At 37.6% G+C, this 27,690-nt stretch overlaps 1 protein-coding gene and 1 pseudogene across 2 annotated transcripts in view; one reads left to right on the forward strand and one right to left on the reverse strand.

Annotated features, from left to right (window-relative positions):
- The first annotated feature begins 3,721 nt into the window (after positions 1-3,721).
- Positions 3,722-27,690, forward strand: part of LOC137959019 (uncharacterized) — a 30,365-nt gene continuing 6,396 nt past the window's right edge. The window contains exons 1-3 of one of the 2 annotated variants that reach the window (XM_068806275.1): positions 3,722-3,774; positions 3,901-3,968; positions 5,970-6,692. In XM_068806275.1, coding sequence (XP_068662376.1) covers positions 3,963-3,968; positions 5,970-6,692 — 729 coding nt within the window. In that variant the 5' untranslated portion in view covers positions 3,722-3,774; positions 3,901-3,962. The remainder of the gene's footprint in view (positions 3,775-3,900; positions 3,969-5,969; positions 6,693-27,690) is intronic. The other variant, XM_068806277.1, reaches the window with a different exon arrangement.
- Positions 13,543-25,717, reverse strand: LOC137958489 (sugar transport protein MST6-like; annotated as a pseudogene).

Raw genomic sequence — 27,690 nt, forward strand, 5'->3', positions numbered from 1 at the left:
GACGAAGCTTCATCAAGAATTGATCCCGTTTACTGGTGTATGAACAACTTGCACAAAAGAGAGAGCAACAATAGGGACATCCTCGTAAACAATGTCAGTGTAGTCAGCCCATAGATTTTGGAAGCCTGAGAAATATTCTTCAATCGAACGACTGCCTTGGGTGAAATTTGCAAGTTCATATTCAACTTGAAATCGACGGGCCGTGCAGGTTTGACGATAAATCTTGTGGAGGTAATTCCACATATCGGCGGCAGTTTTGTAGGGCCTCAGATTTGGGACTAGGTGAGGCTCAAGAGATCCAAGTATCCAAGTCATGACTCTAGCATCCATGATGATCCATTTTGACAATGCGTCAGCATCGCCAGGTGCCGGATCACTCCCATCAATATGACCCCATAAACCTCTTCCCTGAACAAATAACCGAAATTGAAATTCCCAAGTATCGTAGTTCTTGCCCGTGAACCGAATAGGAGCAAAAACGGACTTGTCTGCTGACATGATAAAGTCGAATCTAACAAAATTCCTGATGCACCCCTGCAAGATAAGAAATTCCAAAATACACCCCACTTTTCAGAAATTACAAATAGACCCCTATACTTGCAAAAATCCAAGATTTACCCCCAGGGTAACATAAATTCGAATTAGACCCCCAAACTATGAGAAATTCTAAAAACACCTTCGCACCTTCAGAAATTCCAGAATAGCCCCCAAATTTTCAAAAATTTCAAATCGACCCCCAAATGTTCTCAAATTGCAAAACAACCATATGCCAAATAATCAGTCGAATCGAACGCGGGAGAAAAAAAAATTGCGTACCTTCGTTCCCCCTTCTGGCGAGTTTCCTGGCGAGAATCCCCTTCCCGTAGCTTCTCCGGCAATGAAACCACCAATGGAGCTTTTCTGACGACTGAACCACAACTTTTTCGAGCTCGGAGAAGACTTTCTGACAAGCCCTTTCGTTTCCCCTTCCGGCGAGAACCCTCTGCCATTCGTTTTTTTTTCCGGCGAGAACCTCCTTCCTGGCAACGGAATCCCCCCGACAAGTGTTTCCAACAATGCCCGAAATCAATGCCGAAAGCGAAGAAAAAAAAAAACTCGTCGGACAACACAGGCCGTCGGACAAATATGCGTCAAAAAGGTTACTCTTCAGAGCTCTAATACCATGTCAAAGTAAAATCTAGGGACTGACGGAACAGTCCAAGAATCCGCAAGAGAGAGGGTAGCTCTTTGGTTTCACGACGAAACGAAGCACATAAGAATCAATCCAAAATTGTTTCCGTTGGGGATTTTCCCCTTTCATTAAGTATTTAACCTTTAGGTTTTCCTGTTACAAAATGGCCTACGGGCCCAAGACAATACCCCCCCCCCCCCCCCCCCCCCCAATCCCATTAAGCCTAATCAAATAACCCTATGTACATATCCCAAATTATACAACAATGATGAACATAAATTATATTTAATATACATTTTAACATATGGTAACAGAAAAGCCTAAACAAGAGCTCTCGTTGGCCGTGTTTTGGGTAAAGGAATTCAATGTGACGGTTGAATTCTATTGGGCCTCGTTTCTGGTGCAATCCAACTCGAATGATCCCACAATGCAAAACATTCTGGACAGGATAATTATGCCAAAGCTGATCTCAAAGCATGGGCAACACTGGAAGGGAGTCGACTACCTGATCTTCAACACCATAGGACTCCAGAAAAATATCCTCAAAGTCTAATTGGTAGTGGCAACACCAACAATAATCTTTACTGCAACAAGATTTCAAAACTCATAGATTCGGAAGGACAACAATAATAATCCAAGCAGATAGCAAGATTGGAATTCTAAAAATTCATAGTTATCGAGTCGAATATCAATGCTTTCATACCATGTTGATTTTTAGGACTCCATGGATTATATCTTGGGTAAGGAAGAGAAAGAAGAAAGGAGAGAGCACATGAGGAAGAAAGGGGGGAAGAATGGGGTTATAGACTTAGTACAAACCCTCCCCCTTAAGCTATATTTATAGATAATAAAAGTATAATATTATAATTATACTATTTACCCTAGTAAGAGTGAAGAAGAGACAAAAAACATAAACTAATTACATCAATGACACTTCCAACAATAGTGTGACATGAATAAACACAAAGGCTCACTATAATGTTATAAACTAAACTATAATGTTATTTTTTTTCTTTTTTTTCTAGGGGTTCCAAATAGACCCTTAAGTGTCATCAGTAGAGATTGATTGCTACAACACAGTGTTGTGTTGAAGTCTAGTAGGATTGATCGTTACGTAGTCATGGTTATACCCCATGCAAAAAATATGCCACGGTGAAGCTGGGTTGCTTGTTATGATCAACGATGCATCAACAAGAATTATTCAAGCGTTTTCATCGACATGGATGTGTGCCCATTCTAAGCACTAGGGTTAAGTAGAGAAGACTCGCACATGCTAGCATTGGATGCGTTGTGTATTGTGTTTCGCCTGATTCGTTTGAAAACGATCAACATCTTTCCGTCTTATTAACCATTCTACTTATTTCCACCATTCCTGCCTACCTTCCAAGCCTCAAATGGTTGTACATTAAATGACATCCACCCAGACGATATTTACATTCTTACCATTCGTTTTGTCCACCGTTATCTGTGGATCATGGTCGCCTTCAAGATGCCCAAACCAGCGGTGCTGGTAACCAGGTCCACTGTGGCTACGTTTCTACCCTAATCTTTTTAAGGGAAAAAACAATTTTAATTGAAATTGTTGAAATGAAAAATAATTAATTGGAGATTTTATTGCCACGTGTCAAAAAGACTAGTGGGGTCCGCTGACACGTATATATATAAAATTTCGAAGAAACATTTATTTCTTGATATTTTGTAAGGCAATGACTCGTGAGAAAATGGTCGGTATCGCGAGACATAGCGCGACAATGGAAAAAGCAACCGGTTTATCCGTGCGTGCCCAGATGGACAACCTCATTTCGGAAGTTAAACTTCTAATGACGGCGAAATGACGCAAATAGCCTCGAAAGTTCTTTGATTTTGCCGGCGCCCAGGTTTAAAAATATGACTGCATGTCTGCGCTTCAGCCTTCAGAGGTCAGCTGTAGCAGCCACAAACAGAAACGCTTCTCATCTTTTCATGTTTGGCCGATCAAATTATACAGTTAGGGTTTTTCGGTGGAGAGCTTTGTACGTACGTAGTTATTTTATGATATTCCTTAGTTCTGATTTGGACTCTGGACTCTTTGTTTTTTTTTTTTTTTTTTGTTCGACTGTACGATTGAAAGCAGATAATGAAATGAGGGTCTCGTGAGGGAACCCGGAGAGATGAAACTTGAAAGCAACGATCTGGTATTTTCGAATTTAATTGGAATCTGAAGTTGAAGAATGAGTTTTTGTTTTTTTTGTTGGGTAATATGTTTCAGTCGCTAACTTGATTTTTGCTTTTTTGTCCTCTGCGTTTCTGTGAACTGTGCATGTAGATAAGGGCGTTATTGGTAATTATGTTTAAGAACAGGTATTAAAAGGAGCCGACGGGGGATCCTTATGTGAGCGTCAAAATCCTTGCTGCCTGCGTACAATTTCTCCCCACACTGATTTATTTCTCTCTGTTGCTCTCAACAAACTCGTATTCTACATTTTTTATTTTTCGGCCTTGAAAGAACGATTGCTCTTTCATTTTCCTCCTCCTGCTCTCTCTCTCTCTCTCTCTCTCTCTCTCGTTTCTTCCCTCTCTTTCCCTCTCCTCTTCCATGAGAAAACACCTCTCTTAAACGCAAGGTAACCTTCGTCACCCTCTGTCTTTCCCTCTTCTATCTCTTCGCGGTTGTTTAGTTTTTGTGTTAATCTACCTTTTTGTGTTATTTCCACCGTAGAAGCTGACAATCGAGGTCAATATGTTTACAGGGATCGATACCCATTTTCAAAAGTTTGTCTTTTCACGTGGGTTTCGACGTTGAAGCTCTCTAATGGAGGTCAGACATCCTCGTATTCTTACTACTTTTCTTTGCTTCTGCATGCTGTTCTTTCTCTGGCCTTTTCTTTATACAGGTCTGCTCCCGAGGACGTTTTAATGTAGCTTCATTAGAGTGATTATTGTTTTAGAGTAGGAAGACCGTAAAGATTTGGTGGGTCGCGTGGGAATTCTCGCCCGGCTGGTCATTTCGGTCATGTTGTAGTTTAAAACTCGTACTTATTTGTTTAATTCTCTGTAAATCTTCAGTCAAATGCTTCATACGCTTAATATGCTTCATGGATACCTATATTTTCTTCATGCTCATTTACTACACATATTCGCGATAAATTCTCATTTTGATTTGGTTTTGTTGCATTTTTATAGTGTGTATTTAAGTGATAGATTGTCATGGTTACTTTTTTTGACGCTTCATTCGATTGATCAATGGTAAACTTATCTCTTTCTCTGTCCTATCTTATCAGAGACTGTTCCTCTGTTCAGAATCTTGTGGTATGTCTTTCCTTTAATGTCCGTTTATTTGTCAATGCTCATTATTCACATCGGTGTCGTCCCTCTAAATGTTTGCTCCAAGAAGTGAGTTGTGGTGAAGATTTGGGAATTTATCTTGCTGAAAATCCTTATTAGAACTGCAGTTCTCTGTTCAGCAATTGATTGGAGTTTTTGTCCTTCTCAATGTATGAGTGGACTTCATTTTTCCCTTATTAGTTTGAGTTTGTTTCTCTGAGTGTTTTTAAACTAGTTCTCATTTGCGGTTTACTGATTTTCTACATACTGTAGTTTTTCTGTGTGCAGCAGTTGAAAACTCACTAAATTTCCGAAAATTGATAGTTTGAAAATTTAATTCCGGGGTCTTAAGTCAATTCCTACAAATCTGATGCAAGAATTAGTTATATGAGCCTTTAATGGAAAATGGATCAATTATATTTTTATGGTTTAAGCTGATATGGAATGTTTCATGGCTGATTTTATGTTTAGAATGGGGGCCTGTCAAATGGCAAGTTTTTATGCTTCATTTGATTTTCCAATGTGGGGATTTTGATCCTCTGGCAGCAACCTGTGAACCAGTACATGAGCATTTCATTTCTCGCATCTGTTTTTTCCGGAAGTAGAGTAAGAAGTTCTTCTAGAGGCATGCAATGACTTATCAATAATTTATACTTTAAACTTCTCAAGATATCCATCTAAGACCAACTTGGCATCTTGAGGTAAAGTAGGGAATATAAATCTTTAGCAGATCACATCTTACTATGTTGGTACACTTGCACAGGTGAAGCACCAGATTTGTTCACCTGTGAGTTTTGATTGTATCAGCCAGTGCAAGACTTTATCTGATCTTTAAAACTGCCCGATGCTGAAAACGTGTAAACGGCCAGCTTTAGAAACAAAAGATGTGAAGTTTGATAAAACTTTCGTGTTATTTTATTTATTTATTCCATAACACTTCCTTTTGATTGAAAAGCTTGATGGGCCAGGGTTCGTCTTTGTCTTCTCCTTAAAAGAGATGGTGCAAGCTCTATTGCTGTGTCCGAAGAAGCAGAAAATTTATGTAAAAATGAAAATATCCTTGTTTGGCTGATTGACAGAGCTTTTACTCTTGGGTAATAATTTGGATGGTTTACAGCTGATAGTATTTAAGAACCATCTGGTTGTGGTAGATTCATTGAAGTTAGAATACCTACAACTCTTTTTTGTTCGTTGGTAAATGACAGGATCCACTCATCATATCCTGATTGCAAGAATCAAAAAGCTATTAATTGGGATAACTTCCTTTATTTTTTATCCTTGGATTGGATCTGGAGGACAAGAAATGTCTTGCTGGTGTCTGCACTCTATAAAATACTATCAAATGTTCTTTGTTTGCTCAGGCCCTTTGTGTTTGATTTCAAGCTACTAGGAGCTTTCTTTCTTTTTTGGCAAGTTAATGTCTTCACCACACTGATTTTTCTGTCAGTGGTGGCTGGATGATAACTTTTGGTTCTTGTTCTTGGCCCTTCTACAGGTAGATCCAGCCAAACAAGTTGAATTAGCCCATGGAGAGGGATGCATACAAGATTCTTCTGTGGACCCATTGCTTTCTCCTGCTCATGATATACTAGATGACATCTATGGAGACCCACAGGTTCTTCCTCGAATAGGAGCTCAATACCAGGTGGAAATCCCTCCACTAACTACAGAGTTATACAGCATTGAGCTGATGGAAAACCAATCTGAGCTGGTAGGCACTGAAGATGTTGATTGCTTTGTCCAATTTGGTTTGTCTATCCCTATTATGTGGATCTGCAATGTGATTGATCATGTTAAATTTGACCCAGTCATGTTTACCTGTGACACCACCCGTTTAGATATATTGCATGGTGACCAGAAGAAAAATAAACTTGATGAGAAGTCGGAAGGGCATAATTTCCATCCTGTGCCTGGTATGCTGGGAGGACCTTGGAGTGATTTTGATCAAGAGTGTTTTCTCCTAGGTCTTTATATTTTTGGGAAAAATCTCATTCAAGTGAAAAGATTTGTTGAAAATAAAGATATGGGGGATGTACTTTCGTTCTATTATGGAAAATTTTACCGGTCTGATGGGCATCGGAGATGGTTGGAGTCTAGGAAGATAAGAAGCAGGAGGTGTATACATGGGTCACGTCTTTTTACTGGGTCGAGGCAGCAGGAACTGGTATCACGTCTACTCCCCCATGTGTCAGAAAAACATGGCAAAATGTTAGTTGAGGTATTTTTTTTTTTTTTCTTTCTATGTTTATTTATCAGTGAACATAGTCATTTTATTCCTTACTTCACAAGATGATCAATGTGATGACAAGAGGAAAAATCATCTTGGAGAAGTTTGGCTACTCTTTACCTAAGTATAGCTTGTATACCAGTGTGCTTTTTTCATAAGAGAAACCTATCATTAAGGATGTATAACCAACTTACTTTCAGAGTTTCTGTAAGCATCATTCTTTGTTCTGAGTGGTGTTCCTGCAAGCATCTTGTACTGCATTATTATTGGCTTCCCCCAATCGTTTTTGGAAAATTGGTAATCAAGCAATCATGAAATTCATCCAAGCTTCATTGTATCCTGCAGTAAAACATTTATCTGGTAGTTGAGAAATATTCGTTCTGGCATCATTTTGCATGTGTTCAAATGAGGCCATGAAAGTTGATATCACGTACTAACATTCGGCAACATGGTTGAGAGAAAGGAATGCTTCTTTTCTAAGTCATGCTAAACAACTGTACACTGGTATAGCATTTGGTTGAGAGACAGATTTCTTTCCTCTGGAAGTAATGCTTATAGTGAGCATTGATGTGTTAAGTGAGATCTGCAAGCTGTCAGCATGCACTGTGAAAAAGGTTCAAACAATAATCTATGGCAAGGTCTCTGCCTATAAGTGGAATGTTTTGCATCTGGCTTTAACTCTCAGTTGTTAAAGAGTGTCTGGATTCTCCTACTCAATCGTGGTGCTTTGTCACCTCCTGGTCCATTTATGGTCACACATTAGAGTATAAGTCTAGCTGTACTTGTACCTTGGAATTTCAATGTAATTGATCCTGTGGGTTAGATCTTCTTGTGCCGGGAGGATTAGACATGAATGGTACCTAAATGTTTTTTCACACAAAAACCCTTTTTTTTTCTTTGAAATATTTAGTTTGTTTGGAATCTTCTTATTGTGGATTGCTTTTGCCATTGATTTATTCTTCTTTGTGATATATCTAAATTTGAGTTTCCCTCCACTGTGCCAATTCAAGCTTGAAAGAGCATATTTATGTGTTATATTTTGAGTCAATTTATTTGATGCATGATTAATTTATTATGTTATGTTCACTGTGTAAGAAGACATCATCTGAATATTGCCTCAGTTAATGAATAACTGAGTTCGGTACTATGGAAGATGGTGTATGTATTCATTATACTATGAATCTCTGTGGGCAGTGGTATGGTTCTTTTCTAAGCTGGTGAGTATTTGACTAGAAGAAGGAGCTATATACAACTATTCAATGTAGGAAACATGATTGGAATAGTCAAATACAATAGAAATTTAGCCTGTACAGCAAGAAGATGATTATTGAAACTATCTTGGGCCAAAAGGTCCAGAGAGAGGTCACTGATATGAGAGGTTTGTATCCAAGAGATGGAAAGGAAGGTAGTGGATATGATGAAATCTTTTTTTGAAAGTGGTGCGTGTTTATTAAGGAACAGAAGAACAAACAAAAATTAAAGGAGCAATCCGGTTACAACAAGAGAATGCAAGGAGGCTCAATTTTTTGCAAGACTATCAGCCACAGAATTGGGTGACCTAGGAACATGGGACCAAAAACAAGAAACCGTGGATGAAATATCTTTGATGTCACGAAAAGTAGCCCGATGGTGCCAAGGAGGTTCATCGAAAGGAGAAGAGCACCAGCGAACAACTACGTTAGAGTTGCCTTCAATGATGAGGGGGCCAGCAAGATGATCATGGAATATATGATGAACTCTTCAAACTCTCATGAAGCCTTCAAGGGTGTATGACCCTACTCAATGACATTAAGTGAATCACCTTCCACTATAACAAGAGAAAAACTGGTCTTGCAAAGCCTCTGTGTGTGATCACAACAAGTTTTGATCATAAGAAGGGCAACCTGATTTTCAGTAGGTGAATTTTTTTGTATGGTCCATATAATGTCCATGTTGAGACGGTCTGTGTCTTATACCACGAGTAGCATCACATTGATGTACTGCATTGGGTTAGTAAATTGCCGTGTTTTGAAACCTGATCCAGTCCAGCCAGTTGAACCATTTCAACTGGGACATGGAAGGCAGACCACGTTATTAAGTGCTGGATGATCTGTTTCTAAATTTTTTAGTGAACTTGACTGGATGGTCCGGTCCAGTTCTGGCCCTCTTAAAGGGAGGGCACAATCTCATACCTGCTTGTGCGCATGCCTGTAGCTTCTTATAGTTCCATTCTAAGTCTTTACTCTTCAATCTCTGACTCAGTTCTCTATTTCTCTATGAAGAGCTAGTTCCCCCTTGTCTACTCTTGAAATCACCTATTGTTGGGATTTTGGGTTGAATTTTTACTTTGATTGAGAATTTAATTAGTAAGAACAGTATCTAGATAGCCGTTCACACCCTCTTGTCAATGAGAAATCAATTATTTATTAAATAAATCTATTTGTGCAATTTATAACACATTATACCTATTTATTGATGATGTTGCATGATTATGTATACTTTTTATCCTGCAACATGTGTGAAGGAAATATGAAATGAAGAAATACCCAATCTTGCATTTTATTCAAGTTAGATTGATTACTTACATTGTTATGTGAGTTATGTAATTAATATATTCAAAATTTTAAGTTTATACTTGTTGTTTTTTTGAGAAACTAAAGTCATACTTTATTAAAAAAGAAACTAAAGTTATACTTTATCAAAAAAGAAACTAAAGTTAAATACTTGTTATAGAGTTCTTTTTGCTAAATTTATTCTTGATGATTAATTTTTGAGACTGGTTATATTTGACATATTTTTCCATTTATATTTCTTCTATATTTATACATATTATGTCAATTTACTGTATCACACTGGTTGAACCGGTGGTGGGTCAACAAGTTGAAACAGTTCAGCTACCTTGTCCAGGTTAGTGACTACATTGGGTTTTAAAACCTAGGTAAATTGTGAATATGAAGGTTAGTGACGACATTGAGTTTTAAAACCTAGGTAAATTTTAAATATCAAGGTTAGTGACTACATTGGGTTTTAAAACCTAGGTATATTGTGAATATGTGGAGTCCTACAAAGCAAAATCCAAAATGAAGGTTTGGACTGGATTGAATTCCATCAATTTATTCAGGTTTTGTCTGCCTGGCCTTCAATTTCAGTCTGTCAACCTGCAGCCATATTTGGCAATACCCCAAGATTCAAGCCTGGATATAATGCCATGTTCATGTCATGTTTGATTTGAGCTATGTCAAAGAGTAATCAAATGAGTGTCTCAAGATGCATGGCAAACTGCAAAGCACATTTTCAACCTGACCTGTGAATAAAAAACATACTAAAGGGGGAGAGTGAGAGAGTTAAAGGGAGGGGTGGAGCAGTGGTCAATTCTTTTTCTACCAAATGGTTTTATGTTTTTGGTGGCAACCGTCCTATAAGAATGAAGTTCATATTGTTGAACTTTTGGAAAAGAAGAATACTTCACTGACTTGTTGTAGTTTGAGTACAATGAGTTTTTATTTATAATAGAGGAAACAAGTAGAATCATATTATAATTAAACTAACCATTGTCCAAGTTACACCCAAAGTCTAACACTTAAAATGAACAAAAACAAAAGACTAATATAACTAAAACACCTTTAACTGAAACTTTTCTGTGAGACCTCCATCCATGAGTCTCTTCTTAGACTCCACCATATTAATTTTGGCTCTATGAGATTTATTGTTGTGAGAGTCATGTAAGACTCTCCTGTACTTGCTCTTCAATACTTCCCCTCAAGTTGGAATTTTTAACTTCAGCTTGCAAAGAAAAATATTCTTGGTATTCAATTTTCTTTTGTTGAAAGGAGTCTTCATAGATGTAAAATTTTCATCTTTTGGTTTCTCCCCTTCTTGAATATTTTAGTCATATAAAAATTACCACAACATGTAGAATAAAATACCTCTTTCTTGTATTTTTTTTGCTACTTCTCCCCCTCAAGCTAGGCATAAAAAAACCATAAAAATCCAACTTGGACAAAACATAATATGGGAGAAAAAAATCACTCTAAGCCGTAGGACAACTCTCCATACACTATTCAAAATGGCTATAGTCTAAAATACACTCTGCTCAATTTCAATGGTGAAAAAACGACCCAATTTTAGGGCACAACAAAGAGACTACTCACTTTTTAAGGGCAGCTCAAATACAAATCACCTCTTGAGTGAAGAATAAAAGACTCGACTCAAGTTGGATGTTGGGTACACTCCTATGCTTTTTAGGTAGTGGATCTAGGCAATACTCTAAAGTGATGGAAACAAAAGATGATAAATTGAAGTACCAGAGAAAAACAACTTTAACCAGAATGAGACGATTTGCAACACTCATACTTCGAAACGAATCTAAAATGAAATATTTTTTTTTTTTTTGAGAAAAAATGGGGGAGACTATGATGGTAGAACTATAAAAATAACTTAACAAACCAATTTGACCAAGTATGACCTCAAAGAAATTTTCTGGGGATGAGTATAATTTTTGGATAAGTCGATGCAAAAGATGCATGACCAAATAACAAAAAGACAAAAATTGAAAACAATATCTAAACAGGGTATCACATTCCTTGAACGAGTACACCATGGCGTGATTAAGTTTGACCAAAACTCTCTGATTAGAAGAGAAATTTGCCTAAAAATCTAGGACTCTAGGAGAAAAGGAAACTAAATTCACGTCAATGCATAGAGAAGTACAAGTATGATCTCAAAGAAAATTTTTGGGGGGTGAGCATAATTTTTGGAGATGATGATGCGAAAGATGCACAACCAAATAACAAAAAGACAAAAATTGAACAGAATATCACATTCCTTGAACGAGCACATCATGGAGTGATTGAGTTTGACCAAAGCTTTCTGATTAGAAGAGAAATTTGCCTAAAAATTTAGGACTCTAGGAGAAAAAGAAACTAAATTCACATCAATGCATAGAGAAGTAATAGGAGACAAAATAGGAAAAGGAAAGATTTTTGGGCACAACTGACCTTTTGGTACTTCTGATATTGATAGTTCCCAAAATGTAACTCAGAATCACTAACAATTTGTTGCTCAATACATACTCAAAATGCTTTATGTGGTACCCAATTTGACATAAAAAGCTTCGGCTTAAAGCTATTATGATTGTTTGTTTTGCTTCGTTCTAAAATATGACCCTTGCTAACTCCAATGAGGATATCTCCTTGCATATAGATTAGATTGACATAAAAGTTACTCCTTCTGAAATTAGACTTTGATATCTTTCATTCAAGTATAATTTTCGTCATGAAGTATACTTCTTTTGAGAGAGAGTCTGATAGATTTTAGATTCTAGAATCTGGCTGAACTGAGTACTTTTTTTCTTTAGCTATTGACTTTTCCTAGATTGATATCTCCCTCTAGAAAACTTAAATTGAGAATTGGTTTGATCGGTTAGAAAATAGACTTATATATATTTCTTTTGACATATAATTCTCCATATAAAATTTCATTCTTGAAGGTATCAAAGGCCTAAAAAATTGAAATTTTTTACTACTGTTCGAACCTTTCTTTCTATTTGACCTTTACTGTTTTAAATATCAATTTTTCTATGTAGAAAACTACAATTGCCAAAATCCTGTATTTTCCATCAATATATAATTTGTAATAAGAAAAGTTCAGAATGGAGGTGTCAACGCCAAAGAAACAATGGGTACTGGGACAAGAAAGGAAGAAAAATGTAGAATACAAACCTAAACTACTAGAGATGATAAATCATAAAAGAATCACATTATTTCTATGGGTTGAATTGAGTCAACTCACATAACCCGCTTTGGTACCATGTTAAATTTCTTGAAAAAGGAAATATTTTATTGATTTGTTGTAATTGAGTACAATGTGCCTCTATTTAAATAGAGGAAACAGGTAGAATCTGATTACAATTAAAGTACTCTTGTACCAGTTACACCCAATGTCTAATATTGAAGCGGGACGAATATGTGACGAGGCGTGAATTTTAATTGTTGTATCAGATATTGGTTAATTGCTAGAATTAGAAAGAGAAAGGAAGAAAATAGAGAGAAAGAAGAGGAATTGGGAACGAGAAATAGGAGAATTGAGAAGAATAATTTAAAAGAAGGAGAATAGAGAAGAAAGAAGAAGGGGAAAAGAAGGAGAAAGGGGAGGGGGAGGGGGAGGGGGAGAGTGAGAGACCCCAAACAAAGAGATTTCCAAAATTCATTATCAAAGCTGAATTCAACATCCTGTTAACTGAAATAAAAAATTAAAAATAGATAAGATCACTATCTAATCAAATCCAAAAAAATCAGGAAAGATAAACTAAAATTAAAATTAAAATTTAAAATTCAAAATAGATAAGATCACTATCTAATTAAATCTAGTAAAATCAGGAAAGATAAAATAAAAATAATTTTAACTATAATTGGTTGGTCTAGTGGAGCCCAATGGGTATATTGGTGTCCCCACCAATTCTCTCGCTATTGGAGGACTTGACCCCGTTGAGTTTAACTCTTGGGATTTGGATAGTACCTCAATAAATGGGGTCCCAGATTTATTCGAATTCAAACCAAAATTCGTAAGTGGGGAAGGATTAAATTTTTTTTTTTCACACGTATGAGTAACTTAGGTCACACTTGCAATAGTCGCATGTGTGCCCAATTCCCCTTTAGGCCTTCGATTAATCAACTTGATTAATGAGAGCTTGACATGGGGGGAGCACGATTGGCTGGCTCTAGTCTTCGACGATGGCAACGACGATGGAGGTGATGGTCTTCGGCGACGGTGGCAAAGGTGAAGGTCGACGGTGAAAGTTGCTACGAAGATCCCATTAAGTTTTGTTGCAACAACGATTGGAAGGAGTGAGGTGATCAGGCACCTAGAAGAAGATGAAGATGGTCATGGCAGCCACCCGGAATTGAAGAAGAGGAAAAAGATATACATCAAGTGGTAGAGCATGGTGAGGAAGATCTGGGCGACGATGAAGGTGAAGAGCATGTTGACAGAGATGTTCATGGATTGGCCAACAGAATTGATCTTGAGTGGGAAGATCTCACTGGGAACAAGCCATCCGAGGGGACCCCATGACCAGGCGAATCTGGAGACGTAGATGCAAATCACAGTTACCACGATGTTGGTGTAGCTCTTGCTCAGGTTGGTTGACACTCCGCTCCAGCCTAATTTGTGATTGATCAGATATGTGATGATACTCTAGCAGACAAGCATTTGGATGCCACCCTCAAGGAAGAGCACCCTTCTTCCAAACTTGTCGGCATTGATAATGGAAATGAAGGTAGCGTCGACGTTGACGCATCTAGTAATGATGGCAGACATCAAGGAAACGTCGACCACGAAACCAATAGTCTTGAAAAGCACTGGGGCATAGAACATGTTGACATTGATTCCTGTTGTCTGCTGGAACATGGAGATCATGAAGGACATGATCAATTGGGGTTTGTATTTCCTCTGTCTGAAGTTCTTCCATGGGTGTTTCACAAGCTTCGAGGCCTCACTGGCTGCAACCAAGTTGTTGTATTCCTCTTGGGTGCCATGGATCTTTACGAGCATCGCCCTGGCTTTAATGGCATCGCCACGATCGATGAGGGAGTTGGGAGTGTCGGGGAGGAAGAGGGATCCGATAGTGATGATCAGGGCTACTATGACACTGTTGAGATCGAGACGCCATCCCCAATTGTCGGAGATCTTGTCCGTGAAGTAGTTGACGATGATGATGGTTGTTGGGGTTGGAGGTGATTGCGGGGAACATTGGACGGTGTGCAAAATTGGCGCGGGAAGACAAACAGGCGTTGATTTCTTGCGGGAAGTCCTTTTTTTGTCTCTTTGTGCGGTCGGTTGTGAGCTGGTGATGATGGCTTGAAGGTGGTTTGGAGGCTGCTCTGGTTCAATCTGAGTTGGAGTGCGTCAACGGCGAATGGGTGTTTGTCTCGGATGAGGAGGAGAAAATTCCAGGTAGAGGGGGAAAGAGAAGCAAGAGAAGAATAGAAGAGGAAGATTGAAATTGGGTTAGATTTGATGAGACGAGCTAGAAGATTGTGATTTTCAGTGGCCAATGCAAAAGAACGCTGGTTGATGGATCTTCGCTTTGATACCAAACTGAAGCGGGAAAAATATGTAACAAGGTGAGAATTTTAATTGTCGTATCGAATATTGGTTAATTGCTGGAGTTAGAAAGGGAAAGGAAGATAATAGAGAGAAAGAAGAAGAATTGGGAATGAGAAATAGGAGAATTGAGAAGAATAATTTAGAAGAAGGAGAAAGGGGAGGGAGAGATCCTAAACAGGGAGATTTCAAAAATTCATTATCAAAGTTGAATTCAACACCCTTTTGCGTTTCGAAGCTGAATTTTAACCTCAGATGCGTTACAAAGACGAAACACTAATGTTCCAAATCCTCTCTGCCCGTTCTGTAATACGTCTCCTGAAACCGCTGATCACACCCTTTTGCACTATGAATATGCTCATTGGATTTGGACCGAATTGATGGAAAAAATCGGAATTTTATATTGCCCATCACAAGAATTACATAACACAATCCTCACTTTGGTCAGCACTCGTCTCCCTAAGATGGGGGAAATTTTAATTTCTTGTTGTGTTGGGCACATAGCATGGAATTTATGGAAAGAAAGGAATAACAGAAAATTCAATATTAAATCTCTCCCTCGGAAAATTTTATGTGACCAAATCATTGGTCAAGTGTCCTCTTGGGTTCTCCTTCGCAAGGAATTTTGCAATTTAAAAGGGACAAACATGCGTGGAAACTGGCGAATTATTGCAGGAATGTTGTCTCCGGCAAAAGCTCCAGAAATGGTTGAATGGTCTAAACCCCCTTCTGGGCACTTTAAATTAAATTTTGATGGAAGTGCTCTTGGTTGTCCGGGTCCGACTGGATATGGAGGAGTAATTCACGATGAAAATGCAAATCTTCTCTTCACATATGCGGGCCCAATTGGTACTTCTGACTCTACTAGTGCAGAGTTACATGGGCTGTACAACAGACTGAAACTTTTCAAGCAAAAAAGGGAGGGTGTTCTCTTAGTGGAGGGAGATTCTCAAGTCATAATCAACTGGTGCACGAAGCCATCCAAACCTCCTTGGCGTCACTGGGAGTTATTTGATAAAGTCTGTAAGTTAATTTCTGCTCTACAATGTCATTTAGCCGATGCTCAAGCAAAAAAGGGCATTTCCCTCCAACATCTTGTTGTGGAGGAAATGTCTTTCTAGCTAGCAAGGTTTGTAACTTGTCTACTTTCGTAATACATTCACACATTTCTCTCAAAAAAAGAAGAAGCTGAATTCAACTTCCTTTTAAATAAAATTTAAATTTAAATTTTAAAATAGATAAGATCACTATCTGACCAAATCCAATAAAATCAGGAAAGATAAATTAAAATAAAAATAAAAATAAAAATTTCAATAGGATCACTATCTGATCAAATCCAGCAAAATCAGGAAAGATAAAATAAAAATAATTTTAAACCATAATTAGTGGCTCCACTGGGGCCCAATGGGTATACTAACGTCCCCACCAAACACTTAAAAAGTAACTCATAATATAATTAAATAGCTGAACATAAATAGAAGACTAATATAACTAAAAAACTTTTAACTGAGACTCTTTTGTGATATCTCCATCTATGAGACTCCTCTTTGACTCCACCTTATTAATTATGGCTCTGTAAGACTTATTGTTGTAAGAGTCATGTAAGTTTCTTTCTTACTTGCTCTTCAACACATTTATATGGCTGGCAACCACCTTTGGGTTAAAGATATTGAGTTGTCTGTTCATGTCCCTAAGAAAGAATAGCACATTGGAGGGCGCTTGGTGTTAAGTTAGAAGTTCATTGGTAATTGCTCTATATATGAAAACTTGTGTGTGTTCAGTTTGTTGTTTGATAAGGAGTTCGATTATCTTGGTAGTAGTGCTGGCCGAGTCCTTCTCACCTTGTTGTCCAATTTCTACCAACTGGCTGAAGAAACTTTTGGACTGTCCTTGGGTTGTAAAAGTGCTATATGTTTGAAAGCAGTAGAGTAGACACACCATATAGTATTTTTAAGAGGTCAAGGATTCAAAAATATAATTTTGTGATTTTCCTATGATGTGGTTTTTTGTGTGGATGCTATCAAATGTTCTCTTGAAGCTTAAATTTAGTTTGCGTGCAACCATGCAATTCATGGATTTTGGGAGGCTCTAGAAGGTTGGTTTCTCATACCCTTTTCTCTCTCTAAAACGTTATCATATCTACTGCTTTCTCTATTACAGTGTTAATTATAACACTCTCTAATTTCAAAAAAAAAAAAATTATAACACTATCTTGATCATTCAAATAAAAAATATAAGAAAGTCTAACATGAACATTAACAATTAACACAGGGAAAGCAAAAATATATAATAGGGAAAGCAAAATTTCAGTCATGTTGACATAACTTCAATTGTCCATTGATGGGGAATCCTGCTTCTTTGGATGAACAATGCAGTTTAAAATTAGGGCAAGATGATTTGGATGCTCAAAAGTGATGGTAAGTTCTCGGCCTCCTCGGCGTATAATCTTATTAATGAATAGATTGCTAATAGTGTGGAACATGCGGTTGCTATTGCTTTGCAACTTGGTGCTCCTTATAAAAATCAAGTTCTTCCTTTGGTGTACCTACCTCAATAAGATCCTTACAACTTGGAGGTGTGGTATCCAAAGCGCAAGCATCCGTTTTACCCCCTTTGTAGTACCCAGGAGGAAACGGTTAATCACCTCCTCCATTGCGCTTTTGCTTGGCGGGTATGGGCCTCCCTATTTAGTCATATCGGTTTTCAGCCATGCTTGCCTATGAATCTCATTGTTACTAACTGGATGGTGTTAGAGACTAATATCCTAAGCTGGGAAGGATGCTCCTTTCAGCTAATATTGTTCATATCCTTGGTGCTTTTGGAAAGAAAGGAATAGTAGGCGATTTAATTGCACATTTGGGAGTGTGGAGGAGGTTACTAGTTGCTTTATCAGGCAAGTATCTTCTTGGTTTCATTCAAGAAAGGAATTTGATTGCTTAAGAGATGTTTCTCTCTACACCAACTCGCTCGTTGTTGCACACATGACCATCCCCTCTAAGCTCCTTACATTGCATGAAAGGCGACCGCCTCAGCCGAGAATACTTAAACTCAATTTTGATGGTAGTTCCCTTGGAAATCCGAGTAAAGCTGTGTTTGGTGGAGTATTTCATGATTCAAATGACACCCCTTTTATCACCTACTCAGCTTATTGGAAATTTCTGATTCCACATCAGCTGAGCTCTATGCATTTCTTCAAGGCCTCATCCTCTACAGGGACCATCTCAGTGGTCCCCTTCTTGTTGAAGGAGACTTAAAAGTGATGATCGGTTGGTGCTCCTCCTATTTTGCACCCTCTTGGTGCCATTGGGATGTATTTATGAGATTATGAACATAGTCTCTTATTACTTGTAGCTGGTCTTATGTTCCTAGACCAGCATACTCTCTTGCTGACATGCTTTCTAACTGGGGGGCCTCTCTCCAATCCCTTGTTGTAAAGGGAGTGATCCCTTGATTTGTATTGTTGCGTTGCAATAAATTTCATCCTTTTCAAAAGAAAAAAAACAACAACGTAGTTTAAATTTGAGCAATTTGGATCATTTCATTAATGATGTTTCTCTGTGTAAATAAAACCATGGCCTTCTAGAAGTGCCTAAGATACAGCTGGATCTGTATGTAGTATACATATGCCTGTTTTCCCTCTCTTCTCTCTTATAAACCCTACCCCTACTGATGAAACAACTTGTAGAGGATTTCTTTGCGGGAGTTTAGTTGGTGAGAAACCGTGGTCTTCATGATTCATCACTAACATGCCAGCTGGGCAACTTTATGTATGAGCTGGCCGCCAAAATCACTTGCATTGTCACTCTTGAATTAGGATGCCATTATGAGTGGTTAAGTAATTTTTAGGTTGATTTGGTCATTAATTTCCATGCTTTAAGAAGGCTTTATCGAGCACGTTTTTAGCAGGTTATAAACCCTCTTTGTAACATGAGGGGCCAAAAGTCTCTAAATATACCACATAACACTTGTGACCGTGGTAAAATTAAGTAAACCGTTGCATTTGTAGATGAAATTTTGTTTTCCAATCCATACTATCTTAGAGAGGAGCGAGCTCCTGGATATGAGGGTTTGAGGGATCTATTGTTGTTGGATTGGTTTGTTCATTAGGTTTATTGTACACTATATCTTGAAGTAGGGGTGGTGAGTAGCTGAGGCAAGGGGGTGGACTCACCTAATCAAGCAATCATTTTAATATTTTTTAATTTTTTTTTAAAATGTTTATTTTTTATTTTGTAGTGATTGTAATTTGAATATCTGATAAAGCTTAAACCAAATGAGTAAAAAAATAATATTGCTTGGTTTACATTTTACCTAATAAACATGAGGAAGGCTGTTGAATGAACTCCTCCCTAACCAGAATTCTACCCTGACAGAATTCAATATGGTGTTTCTTGATCTAATGAACAATTAGGTTAAGTACTGTTCCAATCAATTCTAAAGCTATTTCTTGGTATATATGATACCTTATATTTTGCATGAAACATCAAATGGAATATCCGTCTATAGACTGCCTGTTGCTACTTCATGTCCAATTCAGATCATCCTCTATAGACCTAGCGAAGGGTTTATCTGCTTCTATTGGTCCATTAGGCTGCTAGTGTGTTTGCATTTTTTTTTGGATCAGTGGGATGTTCTGTAACTCATGAAGGAAATTTTCGACTTCTCTTTTCTGTTGATGGAATCTGGGATCTCAGTTGAGACCAAGGCCCTAAGCCCATACCCGGATTAGAAATAGAAAGCAAATGAAGTTTAAGACCTGATTTGAACCATACTATGCCTCAAGTATCAAAGCACTTTCGTAGTGAACATTTATGAAGTCTGATTTATATTTTCTGAACCAAACATTTTATGATTTTACATGTTTAATCAATTTGTGTTAAATCATATCCATGATGAGTCACTCTGGTGATTGTTAATGCCATGCATGCTTCCATTATGAGCATCCTTCTTAGTCCTTAGCTCAATAATCCAGTGGGTCTCTACGTCAATTGTCTGGAATTTTCTTTGCTACTATCCCTTCCTTTTTTTCAGTCAGTTTCTTTTTTTTTCTTTTCCTATTGGTGTTCTAGTTCTTGTCCCAAGTGGGTTTTCTTTATTGATGATGTGTTGAAGTATTTCCAAACCATGAATTTCTGAAATGTTTTTGTGAAATTTCATGAGCATTGGAGAGAGAACATTCGAGGAGAAGAGTTGGAGACGAGTCTCACGTTGAATTGTGGGAAGAGGATTTAGGATTCCCTCTTCTCTACTATTTATAACATAAAACAATGATAAAAGACACTAATGGCCCTGCTCCTCTTACACCATTGGAAATTAGATTATAAGAAAATATCTTCCTAGAAATCTAAGTAAACACAAATTACATCATCTAACACTCCTCAAGCTGGAGTTTAAAACTTTAGGTTGTTACATAGCATATCAATATAAAAATAAAAGGGAAATTACAAAATTTTCTATATTGGGGTCTTCAATGTCTTCAATGAAGCAATGAGCTCTCAAATTTTCAGCTTGCACTTGGCTAGTTCTCAAAATCCGTATTTTCTATTCTACTCAGATACCTTGAGAAAACTAGATGGTAATCACCAACTTTCATAAAAAATTACCATTTCTTGGAACATTTCATAGCAAGCTCTTCCAAATAGCTCATTTCTCTATACTCCTACTTTTCCCCCTCAAGCTGGGGATCCATGAGACCCAACTTGTCAATAACATATATGATAGAAAAAACATCATTCCAAGTCAGACAACAAATCCCACTCCAAGAAACAAGGGGATCACATCTACCAAGCACTGACACAAGAACAAAATTCCTTGCTGATTTCTTAACTCAGCCACAACCTCTGGTAGTGACAAAAACAAAAGCTAAGGAAGAAGGTCATGCTCATCGACTCTGGTTAGATGTACTCCTAAGCAGCAAAAACACGTGTACATCCTTCAATTCTTTAGAAAAGGCATGTCACAAAAGGTTGCCATGAGTAATGAGTGCGTGGCCATTGCTCCAAAGTGATAAAAAAAAAAAAACTAATCGAGGAAGTATTACTAAAGGTTTCACAACCTACTATTGAATAGAAACTCGGATACTGCTCTTCTATGTGACAAATCCTAACAAGGTGACTAATTTTGATATCAAGGAGAGAAGGAAGTGCACACATCATAACAGGACAGCAATAGGTTAACTGATTGAACACTAGTCTCTCAATTTTGTGAGTTTTTCAAGAACTCCAAAACTAGGAGAACAAAACACAACAACACACTAGCACTAGACAACAAGACGCATTGGTAAGTCAAGAGGAAGAAAATCTGAAATTCTCATTACAATAAGAAACTCGAAACTTTCTAAAATAAGAAGTTCACATGGACACGAAGACTTAAAGAAATTAATGTGTATGGGGAGAAAATAGAGGATAAAAGATGTCAACATGGTGTGATTAAGTCTGACCAAAACTCTTTGATTAGAAGTGAATATTTCCTAAAAAACTAAAATTCTAGGAGAAAAGGAAACTCAATTCACGTCAATGTATGGAGAAATAATAAGAGAGAAAATAGGAAAATGAGAGATTTTTAACATAACTGATTTTTGCTACTTTAGATATAGATATATCTCCCAAAATATAGCTTAGAATCACAAATGGTTTGTTAATCAAGAAACTAGATTCAAAGAGCTTTAATTTGATACCCAATTTGATATAAAAAACTATGTCCTTGAATCTTTCATGACCGCTTGATTTGGTTCATTTTGTAGCATGACCCTTGCCGACTCCAATGAGAATATCTCCTTAGTCAGAATGACGTATGTAGAATTTAGGATCTCATGAAAGGAACTTTAGATCAATGAGGAAGAAGAAGAAGAGAGAAGAAGAGGAGAAGAAGAAGGATGTGGAAGGAGAAAGTTTGGATTAAGGGAGAAGAGGTTTGCGTCAAAGTGAAAGTGAGGGCTGGACGAATTTGTGGAAAGAGTGGAGAGTGCTTCAATGCTCTACCTCTTAGCCAATGCCTTTATTTATAGTCTTTACAATGCCCTTAGGGCTACAACTTGATGAAATAAAAGACATAAAAAAAACACATATTTACACCTCTATGCCATCTTTAGGTGAAGTATCATATTTCACACATGTGCAACTCCTTTGATGTGTGAGTTTCTTGCCTTGAGCTTGTGGGGCTTGAGCCCATATTCCAACACTCCCCCTCAAGTTGGAGGAGAAAAGACATCATAAATACCTAGCTTGACACATATAAACGATAGGATTTTAGATGTAACGGGTTTAGTGAGAATATCAGCTATTTGCTCTTGAGATGACACATGTTTGAGAGAGATTATTCCTGCTTGAAACTTCTCCCGTATAAAATGACAATCCACCTCAATATGTTTAGTTCTTTCATGCAAAATTGGATTTGAAGTAATATGAATGGCTGCTTGATTATCACAATGCAGACACATGGACCCTTTTTTATAAAAACCTAATTCGGTAAGAAGGGTCCTAACCCATAAAAGTTCACTAACGGTATGGGCCATAGCTCTGTATTCTGCTTCGGCGATAGATCTTTCAACCACATTTTGTTTCTTACTTTTCCATGTAACCAAGTTTCCTCCAACCAGAGTACAATATCCTGATGTAGATTTTCTATCATCAGGTGATCCAACCCAATGTGCATCTGAGAAGCCTTTTATGTTGAAGTGCCCATGTTTTTTATACATCAATCCTCCTCCTCGAGCTCCTTTTAGGTAACATAATATTCTCTCTAAAGCCTGCCAGTGGGTAATTTGTGGTTTGTGCATGAATTGACTCACTATACTTACAACATATGATATGTCTGGCCTAATTAACATGAGATAAATCGGTTTTCCCACGAGTCTTGGATATTTGCCAATATCAATATCTTCTTCATTTGTGGCACATAATTTTACATTTGTATCTATAGGTGTGTCGATTGGTCTACATCCCTTCATTCCTGTTTCTTCAAGGAGATCCAAGACATATTTCCTTTGAGACAATATTATCCCATGTTTGGATTGAAGAACTTCTATACCCAAAAAATATTTATGCATACCAAGATCTTTAGTCTTGAATTCCTGACATATCATCTTTTTCACCTCTTGTATGCTAAGAGCATCATCATCGGTTAAGATAATATCATCCACATATACGGCCAATAATATTTTCCCTTTGACAGTATCTTTATAATATACGAAATGATCAACCGAGCACCAATGAAAACCAAACCGTAGAAGTGTTTGACTAAATTTATCAAACCAAGCCCGAGGGGACTGCTTAAGCCAAGCCTATATAAAGATTTTTTTAACCGTCATACTGACTCCCCCTCAACCACATAACCAGGTGGTTGAACCATATAAATTTCCTCATTTATATCACCATTTAAAAAAACATTTTTAACATCCAATTGCTAGACGGGCCATGATGAGTTAGCATCAATAGATAAGATGATGCGTACCGAATTCAATTTTGCAACAGGAGAGAAGGCCTCCTTATAATCTATCCCATAGCACTGCGTATAGCCCTTAGCAACGAGTCGAGCTTTAAGACGAGCAACCGATCCATCCGGATTATGTTTTACCAAAAAAACCCGTCTACAACTAACCGGTCTTTTACCTTTTGGGACTGATGTTAAGGACCAGGTTTGATTTTTGTATAAGGCGTGCATTTCTTTATCCATAGCCGCCTTCCATCCTGGATGCCTCGGAGCCTCTTGATACGACTGTGGAATGAAAGTAGAAGAAAGAGACGTAAGGAACTGAAAACACTCGGAAGACAAGTGATGGTGAGACATAAAATTTGAGATAGGATATGAAGTAGTACAAGAACGACGTTCCTTTCTTAAAGCAATAGGCCAAGTATCAAATTCAGGCCCATACATAGGAGGAGAAGGACTTACCTCTGGTGGATCCGACAACTCCACTGGTGAAGGTATTGCCGATGCATCATGGGTTGGGTTAACTTCAAGATTGAAAGGCACAAGTGGACAAGGAGTGGTAGAAGGACAAGTCCATCCTGGAGGAGCATCATGGGAGGAGTAGAAGGAGTTGTCCTCAAAGAAAGTCACATCCCTAGAGATAAGCATCCTCTGAAGGGTAGAATTGTAATAGACATAACCTTTCTGGGTGCGAGAGTACTCCAAAAAAAATGTACCTCATAGACCGAGGATCAAGTTTATATTTTTATGTGGGGATGTAACATGAACAAAACACATACATCCAAACACTTTGAAATGAAGAGAAAAAGGATCTTCACCATTAAATTACACAGAGTAAGGAGTTTTATGATGACGACCTGATGAAGGTAACCTATTAATAAGAAAACATGTTGTAAGTATAGCATGAGGCCAATAGAAATAGGGTACCTTCATGGATTAGAGGAGGCCCCGAACAACTTCAAGAAGATGACTTTTCTTCCTTTCAGCAACACCATTTTTTTGAGGAGTATAGGCACATAATATTTGATGAATAAGCCCATTACTCTTACAAAATGATTTGAATTCATTAGACATGTATTCCTTAGCATTATCAGATCTAAGGATTTGAATTTTTTTCCCAAATTGTGTCAAGACCATAGCATAAAAATTTTTAAACGAAGAAAGAATTTCTGAATGCTCTTTAAATAAATATAACCAAGTCACTCGGGTAAAATCATCAACAAATATGACAAAATATTTAACTTGGGAAATATTTGAGACACATAAAGGTACCCATACATCAGAATGTATTAGCTCAAAACGAGAAGTACTTGTAGTTGTAAGACGAGGAGAATATGTACTCCTAATATGTTTACTTAATTGACAAACCTCACAACTGAAATTAGAAAGTTCTTTTAAGGACGGAAGCAAAGAACGAAGTGAAGGGGTAGACGGATGACCAAGTCGGTTGTGCCAAAGTTGGGCCTCAGATGTAGTGGATTATAATGCAACTCATGGTGGAAGAGTGAAGTAGTACAAACCCCCCTTTTCATGGCCGCCACCAATCACCTGCTTTGTAGTGAGATCCTGAAATACACAAGAAGACGGTGAGAAGGTGATAGAGCAATTTAATTGTTTGGTTAATTGACTAACCGAGAGAAAATTTAAAGGAAATTGAGGGACAAGCAAAACATCTTGAAGGGGAATAGATGAGGTAAGAGAGGAGGAACCTTTGCCAAGGACCTTGGTTTGGGTACCATTAGCAATAGTAACGAATTTATGAGGATAATAAGAAGATAAGGACTACAACAAGTGTTTGTTACCTAATAGATGTTCGGAGGCCCTGGAGTCGATGATCCAAGAGTAAGAGGAAGAAGATGAAGAAAGCATACCTAAGGCACTAGTAGTAGCAGCAGTAGATGATGAAGGCATAGAGGATTCCATAAAGGACTTCATTTTCTGAAATGCAACATAGTCTTCAGCAAAAAGAGTCACATTTTCGGAGGATGATTTAGCCTTATCTTCATGTTTCTCAATGCTAACAGAGATTGGGTTAGCTGTGGCCCAATCTGGCTTGCCATGAAGTTTCCAGCATGTAGCCACAAGGTGGTTCTGACCACCATAGTAATTGCAAAGTCGAGGCTCAGTACGGGAATTATTCGGACCCGTTCGACCACCTCTATTTTCAGCCCCTCTCATAGTTCGACCCCTCTCATATTTTTGCTCCGTCCTCGGTATGATGAAGATGTACCCCGATTGCCAGAGAACATCGCCGATGGGCTATCAATAGGAGGGGATGGATCAGGTATCTGAAGTAATGTAGCACTAATGTCATCGAAGGATGGAAGAGCGGAAGAACTTAGAAACTGAGTGTTTGCAACCTCAAGGTAAGGTTTAATATTCGATAAGCAAATGGCTGCTGCCAAAGCTTCTCGTTGTCGTTCTTGAATGGCAATATCAGTGGAGTATGACTGAGCTATTTTCCATTCTTGGAGAAGGCCTCGAAATCGGGCCATTATATCCATGTTTCGTATGCAACATATTTTGTAAGACATCATATAATTTTTGTAATGAGGCAGTACTGGAGTAAAACTTAGCACAAGTGTCCCATATGTCCTTGGCGGTTTCCAAGTGGACCACATTATTGGCTACATGCTCTTCCATGCTATTGATGAGCCAACTTATCACCATGTTATCATTTTTAACCCACTTATGGTAGGTCTCATCTTCTTCATCAATCGGAGGAGGAAATTTAATAACGTGGCTTAAGAGGTCACGAGTAATAAAAACCCTCTGGACCGATTGTGACCAGTTCATGTAATTGGAGAGACCTCTTAGTGGAATCGTAATAATACGGAGTATATCACTCTTATTATTGTTGTGCCCATTCTCCATGATGAGGCAAGTCAAATGTGGAGGTCAAGGGAAGGGGCCTTCTTCAAATAACAATTACTCAATGTAATTTGAAGAACCCGTGGACCAAATCAGTCACCAAAAAGGAGAACAAGAACCAATTTCTTTCACAAGACAAACACCAAATTATCAACAAATTTGTGCCTTTAGCAAGTGAGAATAAAATCCAGCCATCACTCAACTCCTCTTGTATTCTTAAAAACAAAGAGAAGAAGGTAGATGCAACCGATTAGGCCTTAATCCAAACTCCAACACAAACCGAGAGATAGAAAAAAATATTTAGAGAAGATTTAAAGGCAAATCAAGATACTTGGAAAATTTTTATCTTCAGCTCATGGGAAACTTCAACGTAAAAAAAATTCAATTGTTGAAGTTCAAAAGAAACTACAAAGGGCAAATGACTGCTGAAATTTTACCAAACATATAATGGGCATCCAACAACATAATACAAACCCATGAGTAATATTAAGTTGGAGAAGTTACAGCAACATGTACTGGAATTCTACCTCAAATGAGATTGATCTAAGTTACATAAAGGTAATTGAATCTCACTTATCAATCTTAATAAGACGTAAACAGCAAATGATCTTGATCACGCTTGTAATTGATTTACAAGAAGATTAAGATTATAACATCAATTTAGTCATAAAAATAAATCTTCACAATATATAAAGATTTATCTTGGTTTGATGTGATTCAAAGTTCAAGAAGTAGAAAAACAGTAAAGAGGAGTATGTAAATAAGGAAAGGAAACAAAATGTAAATAAGAAGAGAATGAACTTATCTCTTCATGACTGAAGTCCTTTTACAACTTCTTGAACAGATTCCTTAATAACTTCATCAAGGGGGATCCTAAACTCCTTGATCTGATACCATGTAGAATTTAGGATCTCATGAAAGAAACTTTAGATCAACGAGGAAGAAGAAGAAGTAGAGAGAAGGAGAGGAGAAGAAGTAGGACGTGGAAGGAGAGAGTTTGGATTAAGGGAGAAGAGGTTTGCGTCAAAATGAAAGTGAGGGCTGGACAAATTTTTGGAAAGAGAGGAGAGTGCTTCAATGCTCTACCTCTTAGCCAATGCCTTTATTTATAGTCTTTACAATGCCCTTAGGGCTACAACTTGATGAAATAAAAGACATAAAAAGAACACATATTTATACCTCTATGCCATCTTTAAGTGAAGTATCATATTTCACACATGTTCAATTCCTTTGATGTGTGAGTTTCTTGCCTTGAGCTTGTAGGCTTGAGCCCATCTTCCAACAACATAAAAGTTACTCCTTCTGAAAACAGACTTGAATATCTGTCATTTAAGTATAATCTTTTTGCATGAATACACTTCTTTTGAGAGCAATAATTGGATAAATTACGGATTCTGTAATCCGACCAAACTGAATACTCTTTCTTCTTAGGCGAGGAAAAGGACAATTCCAACATGATTATTGACTCTTCTGATATTAATATCTCCCTCTAGAAAATTCAAATTAAGAAACAATTTGATAGGTTTGAAATAGACTTGCAGATCTTTCTTTTGACATATAATTATCTATATAAAATCTCTTTCTTGATGTCATTCATCCCGCAAAT

Source organism: Aristolochia californica, unplaced genomic scaffold (genome assembly GCF_029961685.1).
Source record: "Aristolochia californica isolate CCGP_79_NKW_82.1479 unplaced genomic scaffold, dmAriCali1.0.hap1 SCAF_3, whole genome shotgun sequence".
NCBI lineage: Eukaryota > Viridiplantae > Streptophyta > Magnoliopsida > Piperales > Aristolochiaceae > Aristolochia > Aristolochia californica.